General features: G+C 35.5%; 1 protein-coding gene across 5 annotated transcripts in view; it reads left to right on the top strand.

Annotated features, from left to right (window-relative positions):
• Positions 1-12,177, top strand: part of EDEM3 (ER degradation enhancing alpha-mannosidase like protein 3) — a 64,154-nt gene that overhangs the window by 24,812 nt on the left and 27,165 nt on the right. For all 5 annotated transcript variants that reach the window (XM_046682306.1, XM_046682304.1, XM_046682305.1 and 2 more), the window contains 4 exons: positions 31-184; positions 5,054-5,188; positions 7,033-7,138; positions 11,239-11,336. In XM_046682306.1, the coding sequence (XP_046538262.1) occupies positions 31-184; positions 5,054-5,188; positions 7,033-7,138; positions 11,239-11,336 (493 nt within the window). The remainder of the gene's footprint in view (positions 1-30; positions 185-5,053; positions 5,189-7,032; positions 7,139-11,238; positions 11,337-12,177) is intronic.

Below are 12,177 nucleotides of genomic sequence, written 5' to 3'. Positions count from 1 at the left end.
GTGGATAATGTTTCGTCTCTGTGATTGCAGGGGTCTTTTGGGTGGACACTCATTGGCAATCATGCTGAAAGAAAAAGGCGAGTATATGCAGTGGTACAATGATGAACTTCTCCAAATGGCAAAGCAATTGGGTTACAAACTTTTACCAGCTTTCAATACTACCAGTGGCCTTCCTTATCCAAGAGTAAGTAATCCTGAAAAATGTTCTTTGTATACTTCCTTTGCTATTTTAAAAAAATGAATTTTTGTGATCAGAGCCATTGTTCTTCACCTGCCTGAGGCTGGCAAAAAACGTTTCATAGCTATGTAACAAATTTATATTGACATTTCAATTAATTTGCCTTTGAGTGGTATGAAAATTTAGATTAGTTTAAGCCTTTTTATGTGTCACTGTGTACAGATTAGGTTATACTGCAGAAGAAAGAAACAGATGCCAGACTAGCATTTGGACACAGACTTATTTGTGCAGAAGATGTAGTTGAAGCAGTGAGGGCAGGTGTTAACTCTCCAGAGGAGAGGATGTGGAGAGAACGCAGGACAGGGGGATGAGTAGGGAGCAGAGCTGTGAAGAGGAGCGTGTTCAGGCTTAGGAGAGCCACAGAGTAGTGTGTAGTATTATGAAATCCTGAAAAGAGTTTCAAAAGAAGATGTTCTAGAAAACATTAAGAGGATTAGAGGCAAACAGAGCCTTGAAGGGTATAATGTGGTAGAATAAAGGAGAAAGAAGGATTCAAAGTAGGTGAAAGTACAGGACCATTCATTCTGAGACTTCTTCTATGTTGGTAGTTTAGAGTTGGCAGCAGAGTCGATTGAGAGAGTTTTGTGTTTTTTCCAAGAAAATTTTTTATTTAAACCAGAGGGAAAGAAGCCATTGAAGAAAGAAAGAACTCTCTCTCCTGATTTATTTCATTCCTTTTTATTTTTATTTTTTGTAAGATTTTATTTTTCCTTCTTGTCCCCAAAGCCCCCCGGTACATAGTTGTATATCTTTAGTTGTGGGTCCTTCCAGCTATGGCATGTGGGACGTCGCCTCAGCATGGCCTGATGAGCGCTGCCATGTCCACACCCAGGATCCAAACCGGTGAAACCCTGGGCTGCCAAAGCGGAGTGCTCGAACCCAACCACTCAGCCACGGGACTGGCTCCTATTTCCTTCTTTATTAACATTATTACTCTCTCCCTTGTATCCAAGTCAGACACCTCAGCCATTACTGACCTCTATTAATTTTTGTCTTTTCTTACTGCTGCTATGCTAGTTGAAACCAATATAATTTTATTCCTAAACTACTGTAAATATCCATCTTACTCTTTTCTCTCTGATTTATACTTTGGACACTTAAAAAATTAGTCTTACTAAAACATAGTTTTTATCAAATTACTTTTCCCTTGACAAGTTTTACTGACTCTACCTGTTGTTCTTGGTGTCCTTGAACTTTTAGAGTTCGTTATGGTTTGGCAATAGACTTTCTTTGACATTCTTTCATACCCATACCCCAGTGAAATGAGTGTTCCATTTCAGCCACAATCATCTATTAGTGTTCCCCCAAAACACCTAGGATTTTGTTGTTTTTTGTTTTGTTGTTTTCATTTCCATGCGTTTAGGCCTGCCATCTCTGTTACCCGGAATAACTTCTGTACCAACATAAATCAGATAAGACTCATTTCCTCCATCAAGAAATCTCTGGCTGGAGATACAGCAAGATAGAGAACAGTGCTTTTCAAACTAGAGGTCACAGCCCACTGATTTACCCGTTGATTAGTGGATCATGACTAACACTTTTTTTTTAATGAAACAGACTAGTATTAAATCTCTTTCTTTTTTTTCTTCCAAGGAAGATTAGCCTTGAGCTAACATCTGCTGCCAATCCTCCTCTTTTTGCTGAGGAAGCCTGGCCCTGAGCTAACATCCATGCCCATCTTCCTCTACTTTATATGTGGGACGCCTACCACAGCATGGCGTGCCAAGCGGTGCCATGTCCACAACCGGGATCCGAACCAGTGAACCCTGGGCCACCTAAGCGGAACGTGCGCACTTAACCACTGGCCCACTGGGCTGGCCCCTGTGAACATCCTTTTACACATCTTTTTGCTTATTTCTTCCTTAGGATAAATTACTAGAAGAGGAAACAGTGAGTCACAGAATAGGAAATGCTTTTTTAAGGCTTTGGGTACTTGTTGCCCGATTGCCCTCCAGAAGGTTCTACTTTTCTACTTCCTCAGTGTTGTATAAAAGTGCATGTGTCCTTGGGGCTGGCCCCGTGGCCGAGTGGTTAAGTTCACGCGCTCCGCTGCAGGCGGCCCAGTGTTTCATTGGTTCGAATCCTGGGCGCAGACATGGCACTGCTCATCAAACCACGCTGAGGCAGTGTCCCACATTGCCACAACTAGAAGGACCCACAACGAAGAATATACAACTATGTACCGGGGGGCTTTGGGGAGAAAAAGGAAAAAAAAAAAAATCTTTTTAAAAAATAAAAAGTGCATGTGTCCTTGTACCGTTGCCAACACTGTGTATTATCATTCTTTTACCAATTTAAGGAGGAGAAGAGTAGAATCATGTTTTAATTTGAATTCCTTTGCTTACTGTGGTTAAACTTGTTTGTTGATCTTTTAATTTTCTTAGCATATTAAAATTAAAAGCAGGGTTATTTTAAACTATCTAGTTGTTTATCTAATTGAATTTACTTTTAGTAAATGTTTTTAGTTTTTGTTATAAATAGAGGTGCTGAATTTTTTGGAATCTAGGATTTCTTTTGCTATAATATAAGAGGCAGGCAAGGAATTGAAACAGAAGCCACTGAGGGCATGATAGTAAAACAAAGAAAATTGTACTGTTTTCATATCCTCTGAATTGCAAGAAAATTTAAAAATTATTTTTTAGAAGAGGACTACTGGTAGAAAATAACTGCCTCCCCTTCCTTCCTTATACACGCTTAGTAGATACTGCTTTTGCTCATGACAGTTTGTGCAATCCGTCTCTCTTAGATATGCATACGTAATTGATAGTATTTGCATTAATAGTTTTAACCAGAAGAATTTCTTGGATGGAAATGCAATTGCAAGAGTTAATAGTCATTTTTTTAAACTCACCTATAAACCCTTGAGCTAGTCCACATTTTGTAATGCCATTTCCTCAAAGTTAATGAAAAGCACCTTGCCAGCTTCTCATTTAAGACCTCATTGCTAAACTTGAGTAGATGATTATATCCATAAAATATAGGGTTAATAGGAATTCCATTATGATTTAATACATATTTTACGGATTTGCCAGTGTAGCAAATACATAATGTAGATAAATGTAATGTAGGTAATTTAAACTTTTACTTTTTAATAAAAAAGGGTGTTTTTAAAAAACTACTTTGTGATTCTCAGGAAAGCTCAGTACCAAGAGGAACCAGGTTCCAAATTCCTTCCAAGTACAAAACCTTTATTATACTTTTATCCCTTTTTGTCTTAAGCCGTTCTTAGTTCTCAGCTACCCCCAATGCAGTGATATTTCTTCTTCCGAATTTTAAATATTAGCATTTGTTGTCAGTTCTGTTTGTTTAACACTTATTTAAGACTTTCCATTATTAATTATCTTCTCTGTTTACATAGTTGTCTTGTTTACTCTGTCTGAATTTTAAGCTCCTTCAGGGCAAAGGTCTCCTCAGTTTGTCTTTTACCATAATACCCATGACATAGTAGGTAATTATTAAATAAATATTGATCAGTTGATTGTAGTAATTAATAGAACTAGCCAGAAAATATTTTTCGCTGTTGACTCAATGCAAATATTTATAAAAATTGTTATAGTTTACCTTAGTGTTATTAATGTAATTAAAATATTTCATTATTGAGGATTGTTTCATTTTAAGTTCATTATTCTTAACATAAATTTTAGTGCTATAGACAGATAGGCAGCATAAGGGGACAGGGGATAGTTTCCCATCTGGCTCATGGTGCAGAGCTACCTAAAACTATTATTCTAGCAGAAGTACAAACGACCATGGTAACTGTGAATTTGAGTGGTGGTGGACAGCTGCTACCAGGCTAATAGCACATGGAATGGGGTGTAAATGCCTCGAGGGACATTCTAGGAAGTGGGATAAATGACCGTACTGAACCCGCCTTAGTGATCCACTCCCCTTGTCTCACCTACGTTTCACATTTGTTTGTTTTGTCGCTGAGCGAGTGTCTTCCCCTCTCCTTGTTTAGAAATGCCGAGAGTCTGTTGACTGGACCCTGTTAAGGTAATAGGCATACCTAGCAATTGATTTCTGCAGATAAATTGAAATATAAATTTGACTTTCTCTGTAGAGGAGTTTGAATAATAACTGACCTGAAAACATACCCATGATGTTTTGTATTTGATTCTTTTGTTTGTTGCTATGCTAAATCTTTGGCATATACTTACTCTTTCGTTGTTTAGTCGGACTGAAGAAAAACATTCTAGTTTTAATCAGTTTCTGGTTAGTCTGGTTCTTGTTAATCCAGGTTTATACTGTAGTATTATTTGGCTGTCTTTGAAAAAATTTTCTTTGTGTTATTTGTTAGCCTGTCAACAAGGCAATATACTCTCTATTTCAAAATTTCTAAAGCCTGTGAACAAAATATTAATCTCATTTTAAATATATATCATAACTTAATCAGTTTCTTCTCTATGAAAGACTAATATACTACTGATTTTTCACAAATTCTCAATTAAACCTAATTTCTTTAGGGCTGGTCTGGTTTCCTGTTCTTGTACTAACTAGTTCAAACTGTCCAGAGAACAAAATTTTTATAGAACCTATTTTCTCTATGTAATTATTATAATGATACTGAATTTTGATATCATCAAGAAAGGAACTAAATGAAAACTTATTTACCCTGCGAATATTATGTGCTTAGAATATACTTCCCGAAATGTTAATTGGAAAATCACAAACATCATCAGATTGAATTTCAGTGTTTAGTGATTTTGTGAGTTATTTTTATGATTTGATATAAAAGTCTTGATTGAAAAATGGTTTCTTATCAAGAAGTCATTATCTCTTGATAATTGCTAATGATAATCTTCTGATTTTATTTAGATTAATTTAAAATTTGGTATCAGAAAACCAGAAGCTCGGACAGGAACTGAGACAGACACCTGTACAGCTTGTGCAGGTACCTTGATCCTTGAGTTTGCCGCTTTAAGTCGATTCACAGGAGCAACAATATTCGAGGTTTGCTTTTCATAGTCTTTACTCTCCTTTGTATTGGGCGGAACTGACTTTATATCTCTTCTTCATTGGTCAAGTATTAGGATTATCAGTTGGAAGATTTCTGTTATTTTAGTGAATTTTTGTCTAAACTACATAGTTTTTAATTGTCAAAAAAATAGAAGTTGTATTAAATACAACTTTGCATTTTGTTCACAAACTATAAAGTTTCACTGAGACTGTTTTCTTAGCTTAAGATAGGAGTAGGGAAATATAATCTTTATGAAACTTACAGCTCTGAAATCATACCATTTAATTAAAGTTGTAATTTTTAAAACAATCAGCATAAATAGATTGAGTCAAGAATTAAAACTGTTTTACACTCTAGTCTTAAATCTGCAAAGTGACAAATTGGTTTAATGGGTTTTTTTTCTTTTATAGAAGTTCTTCAGCAATGCTGAATAGATTCATGCTCTGAAATTAATTTTAACCTAAAAACTCTCCTGTACGTGTCCTTTGCTTTTGTGTTTTGTAACATCTTTTCATCCAAAGCCGAGAATTTGATCAGAAATAATTTTAATTTGGTGTCCAATGAGTAAAAATGAATGAAAAAAGAGACAGAAAATAATGCTGTATCGTAAAGTTCTAATTTTGGTATAGTAGTCCTCCCTTATCTGTGGTTTCGCTTTCAGCAGTTTCAGTTACCTGTGGTCAACCATGGACCGAAAATATTAAATGGAAAATGCCAGAAATAAACAATTCATAAGTTTTAAATTGTGTGCCATTCTGAGTAACATGATGAAATCGTGCACCATCCTGCTCTGTCCTGCCAGGGACGTGAATCATCATCTTTTTTTCTAGCACATCCACGCTGTATCCACGCCATATTCGCTACCCACATGTTAGCCACTTAGTAGCTGTCTAGGTTATCAGATCGATTGTCACGATATTGCCGTGCTTGTCTTTAAGTGACCCTTATTTTACTTCATAATGGTCCCAAAGCACAGGAGTAGTGTTGCTGTTGATTCACATATGCCAAAGAGAAGCCATAAAGTGCTTCCCTTAAGTGAAAAGGTGAAAGTTCTCAATTTAATAAGGAAAGAAAAAAATTGTATGCTGAGGTTGCTAAAATCTACGGTAACTTTCATTACAGTATATTATTATAATCTATTTTATTATTAGTTATTGTTTATCTCTTACTGTGCTAGTTTATAAATTAAACTTTATCATAGGTATGTATGTAGAGGAAAAAACGTAATATATATAGAGTTCAGTATTATTTGCCATTTCAGGCATGCACTGGGGGGTCTTGGAATGTATCCCTCATGGATAAGGGGGCGCTGCTGTATGGTCAAATGAGTACTTGTTGATTTACTTATTCTTCACTAACAAAGTTGCATGCTGTTTAAAAGATGGGATCTGAAATGCCTTTGTTTCAAAGATGGCATACCAACTTTGAAATTCTGTCCCAATTTTCTGAGAAAGAGTGTCTAAGGAGATTTTCACTTTGCATTTAAATGCTAGAAACTTATTTTAACAAGTACGTTTAATTATGCCAGCAATTTATATAATTTAATAATACATGTGTGTGAATGTGAGCTGTACTACAAGCGTAGATGAACAAGAATGGTCTCAAAGTGAGATCATTGCCACTAAATAGCATTTTAGAGTCATTCTTTTTAACTAGACTCTGTTGACTAAAAGAGCCAAGCTTTGACTTGTAAGGAAATTTAATGTATGTTATAAATGATTATGTTAGGAATTTTACTTAATCTTTAAAATACATTATGGGCCTTTGCTTTTTGTTTCTTTGTTTCCTGTTTGTCAAAGACAGTTCTTCAAGTATGCTTTTCTTTTTTTAATTATAGGAATATGCAAGAAAAGCTCTTGATTTTCTCTGGGAAAAAAGACAGCGAAGTAGTAATTTAGTGGGCGTGACTATAAATATTCATACTGGAGATTGGGTAAGAAAAGGTATGTAAGTAGGGCTTTTTATTTTTTTACTTTTATTTTTACTTTTTTTAAGATTTTATTTTATCCTTTTTCTCCCCAAAGCCCCCCGGTACATAGTTGTATGTTCTTCGTTGTGGGTCCTTCTAGTTGTGGTTTGTGGGACGCTGCCTCAGCGTGGTTTGATGAGCAGTGCCATGTCCGCACCCAGGATTCGAACCAACGAAACACGGGGCTGCCTGCAGCAGAGCGTGCGAACTTAACCACTCAGCCACGGGGCCAGCCCCCTAAGTAGGGCTTTTTAAATCAAGCCTTCACATCCTCAGAATGGTTGGGAAATAAAGGATTTTCATTTATTAAAAGTGTCTTTGGGAGAATATAAAGCATAGTTTCTCAGAAGATTGCTGGAATTTTAACTAATTTAGCCAGATTTTCTTCTTTAGTGCCAAATAATAGCACACTTATTCTGGAACACTTAGTGTTCTATTTCATACCTTAATGGGTCAAGCCTTATAGAGTATAAATGAAACACTACAGCTAATTTCTTTGAAGATTAGAAGATCAGAATACTTCAGCTATCTGACATCAAGGTGTACTTAAGTGAAAATCTGTATTTAATAATGTTATCACCCATCCTTGTTTTTTTCCTCTCTCCAGAAATAGAGTATAGCATGGCAGCTAAGAGCATAGACTCTGGAGCCATACTGTTGGCACTGAAGCTACGTGATCTTGGGCAAATTGTTTTAACCCTTTGTGTGCCTCGGGATCCATATCTGTGAAATGAGGATAATAGAACTTCATAGAGTTATTATGAGGATTAAATGAGTTAATCAGTGTAAAGCACTTAGAACAGTGCCTGGCATATGCTACACTTACTATTAAGTAAGTGCTCACTAATGTGATATTAGTCTCGTTGATAATAATTTCACTTCTGGGAATCTAGCCTGAGGAAATAATACAAAATGTAGAAAATCATTTGTTCCCAAAGATGTTCGTCACATAATTATTTGTAATAGTGGAAAACTTGGAAACGTTAATGAAAGAATAGCTAAGAAAATTATTTTACATCAGTGTGGGAATATTGTTATTAAAATGAATTGTAATCTTGGGGGAAAGCATATACCAATGTTTTATGAATAAACAGGCTATAGGATTGTATAAAGAATATGATTTTATCTTTACAAAACATCCCTATAAAACAAGCATAGAAGAATGGAAATATACTAGAATATTCCTAATGAGATTATCTTGTTCATACATCTCTCTGTTTTCCAAAAGGCTTATGTTGTTTTATATAAAATAAAGAATAACTGCCTATATTTGAATAAATGAAAATAATTATTCATTTGAATATATAAAAATAAAATTATTGTCTCTATTCAGTATTGTATAAAATTTTTCAAAGTTTTTCTAAATGGTTCCTGAAACTGGTCTGAATCCTGGCTTCAGAATTCTGTGATTTCTTTTCTTGTTCTTTTTTTAAACCACTTTGGAACTATGGTGCAAATTAGTTAATCATGATTAATTTTGAATTAATTATAATCCTTGGCTTATGACACTCTCACCATTGGCCCTTGCATTGCCCATTTTATTTAGTTAATTATTTTTAATAATGTAATAAGCACCCACAAATAGACCATCCATTACAAAAGCAACTAACTTGACAACATATTGTTTCTGATTATGGTCCTTGACTCTCCCTACCTCTGCAGTCCCACACCTCTGTCTTCTCCAACTGAAATAACAATCATTGTCTTATGTTGATCATTCCCTTGGTTTCCTTTTAACAAAGTTTTATTGCATCTATATGTATTCCTAAAAAGTATATTTTTTGTTTTGTTTTAAACTTTATAAAAGGATATCATGTCACATTTTCAGACTTTTTTCACTTACTATGGTATTGCTAAGCTTCATGCACATTGTTGCATGAAGATTTAGTTCGTTCTTTTTTTGACTGCTGTGTAATATTGTGTGAATAAACTATGATTTATGGGCATTTAGGTTGTTTTTGGTTTTCTACTAATGTGAACGATTGTGCCGTGAATATTTTTGTATGTTTCCCCTGTCGTACATGTGTAAGAGTTTCTTTTGGCTATATACCTAGGAGTGGGATTTTTAGATCATAGGGTAAGTGAACGCTCAACTTCAGGGGATAATGTCGAGGTGTTTACTGAAGTTGTTTCCCCACTTTGTACTTTCCCCAGCAACACAGAAGGGATCCTGTGGATCAGCATCCTCTCCAACGCTTTGTACTGTCAGACTCAAAGATTTTGCCAATCAAATGGGTGTACACATGATTTTCCATTGTTTTGATTTGTATTTTTTTGATCACTAATGATGTTGAACATTTGTTCATTTTTATTAGCTGCATGTGTTTTATTTTTTGATATGGATGTTCTTGTATTTTGTTCATTTTCTACTGAGTTACTTGTGCTTTTTTTAAAAAAAAAATAGTTATACCTAGATGATACTTATGATCTATGTGATACCTGTGCTTTGAAATTTATTGAAGTTTTCTTTTTCGCCTAGAACATGGTCAGTTTTTGTAAACATTTCACATGTGTTTAAGAAAAAAATGTGTATTTTCTAATTGTTGGATATGGAGTTCAATATGTGTCAGTTTGCTCAGTTAATAATGTACTGCTCCATGCTGATTTTGTATTTGCTTGACCCATCAAGAATTAAGAAAGGTGGATAAAACTTGAAGTTGGACAACGATAGTGGACTTCTTAGTATCTCCTTTTAGTTGTATTTTTGCTTTATGCATTTTATTGGATGCATTGGTCTGTTTTATTGGGTGTGTTTGTTTTATTGGGTGTGTTCATTTAAAATTGCTATCTCCTTTTAGTTGAACCTTTCATTATTATGGAGTAACCATATACTCTGTCTTAAAGTCTATTTAATCTGATAGTAATACAGCTGTATCAGCTTTATTTTGCTTAATATTTGCCTAAGTCTTTTTTGTACTTTAGTATGTTTATTAGGCTAGTTTAAAATTCTTGGTCTGCCTTTTCTAATATTTTCTTCTTCTGGTAAACTCTTACTCCATTTCTTTCGTTTCCTTTTAAAAAGACATGCTTCTTAAATGTTTTTGGCCTATAAGTACATGTTCCCTTGTCACCTACTTAATGGGAAGGTCAGATCCCAATCCCTATCAGCCTAGTGATCTTAGGGATGAGTTCTAAGAAATTTTTAAAAATAGGAATGCCTGGACCCCTAGAGATTCTGATTTAATTGGCGTGAAGTGTGCCCTGAATATAGGGATTTCTAGTATTGTAATTGTAATTATAATTATATTGTAATTTACCAGCCTTAGGAGTTTGGAGGGGAAAAGGTGGGGAAGAGAATGTCTAACGTTAGTTCCCACCTCTTTTGTTCGGTTCCTTACACAGGGCTTCTGTGCTGCCCTGATTTTCCCCGAGGACATCTGGAGCATAGATCTGAGCCGTAGCAGGTGTGAGAGCAGGCACTGTGCCTTAAGGCAGTGGTAGGAGAGAAGCAAGAGCAAAGCTCCCCGGTTTTCTTCCTGTTTGATCCTTCCATAGCCGTGCCTGCTGCCTTCTGCTCCAGGCCCAAGCTTCTCCCCTTCCCCGGGTTTCTTACAGTTTTCTAATCTTGTTATTTTCTTTCTTTGGTCCTCTACAATGATCTTGGAGGAAGAAGCCAGCAGTCGTGCTAGCTTCAGCAATTAGAACTGGCATCTCCAGAGAGCAGCAGTCTTGTTTTCACATCTGTTGTAACTTTAAAGACTGATGTCTGATTAAGAGTCTAGTAAAAACAAGAAGTGTACACTGGTACCCTCTAGAGCTTCTTCTTTGAAGTTCCTCACTGAGAAAAGGAGCTTTAAGATAATTCTTAAATCTAGTATCTACTGCTTTTAAATAAGACCTCTGTAACCAATTTTGCAAAGTAAGATTTTTTTTTTTAACATACAAACTATTATCACCAAAGGAACATTATTCATATAGTAGGGTTATTCTATAAATGTGTAATTTTTATTTTGAAACAGTTTCATATTTAGACTAATTTTTCATTCTTAGTGTACTACTGCCCTCACTTGTACTCTATAAAGATTTTTAAAGATTAATTTAATAAAGAGTCACATTTATATGTACTTTCCACAGATAGTGGAGTTGGAGCGGGGATTGATTCCTACTATGAATATCTGTTGAAAGCCTATGTCTTGCTTGGAGATGACAGTTTTCTGGAAAGATTTAATACAGTAAGTTGATCCAATTTTGTACTAATTTTAGTGCCAATCTAATTTGAGTGCCAGATTTTGATAGAAACTTATCTAAGTGACATTCTGAAAAATAATTTAGTTTTTAAAGTGTAGTCGTTTTCTTGTCGGTCCCCGATCACATTGGCCAGGGACAGGGTAAAAACTACACACATTCCAAAAATTAGTTTACAAAGTGGTTTTATTTTCATCACTTATCAGAAGTTTTCAAGATCTGCCAGTAAATAGTAAAATACGTAGATTAGAGCTTTACCTAATCTTTTATACAAGGAAGAGAATTTATAGTAATAAATTACTAGTTAACTTTCTTCTTTGGATTCCACTTCTTTTTGAAATCTTGGAAATTTGGCCTAGTCCTTGATCACACCAAGTGTGCAGGGCTTTGGCAACTTGGAGAAACGAGTGGGATTCATTTCAAAGCAGGTCTGGCAGTCTTAAGTCTGGATCAGAACCACGGCATATTTTTAGGGGGGAGGGGAGGATTATTGAACCCAACTGGATTGCCTTTGTCTGTAATTGAAGCAAACTGAATTAATACAGCAAACTCATCAGCTGTGTCACTGTATTCTTTCGGAAATAATTTTCCACTTCTTTGCCCACTCGGCAGTTCCCCCGCCCTGCTGTGAGACGGTGTGACACAGTGGTTGGGAGTATGGGCGTTGTCCTGCCTGAGTTTAAATCCTGGTTGTGCCACTGGTTTTGTGACTTTGGGCAATAACTTTACGCTGTTTCCTCTGTTCCTCTTCCACAAAATGGGAATACTAGTACTATTTATAGAGTTGTTGAGAGGATTAAATGAACTAATGCATATGAAGTGATTAGA

The sequence above is a fragment of the Equus quagga genome, chromosome 13, assembly GCF_021613505.1.
Source record: "Equus quagga isolate Etosha38 chromosome 13, UCLA_HA_Equagga_1.0, whole genome shotgun sequence".
NCBI lineage: Eukaryota > Metazoa > Chordata > Mammalia > Perissodactyla > Equidae > Equus > Equus quagga.
Note: the sequence above shows the minus strand (reverse complement) of the source record. Positions and strands in the feature narration are given on the sequence as shown.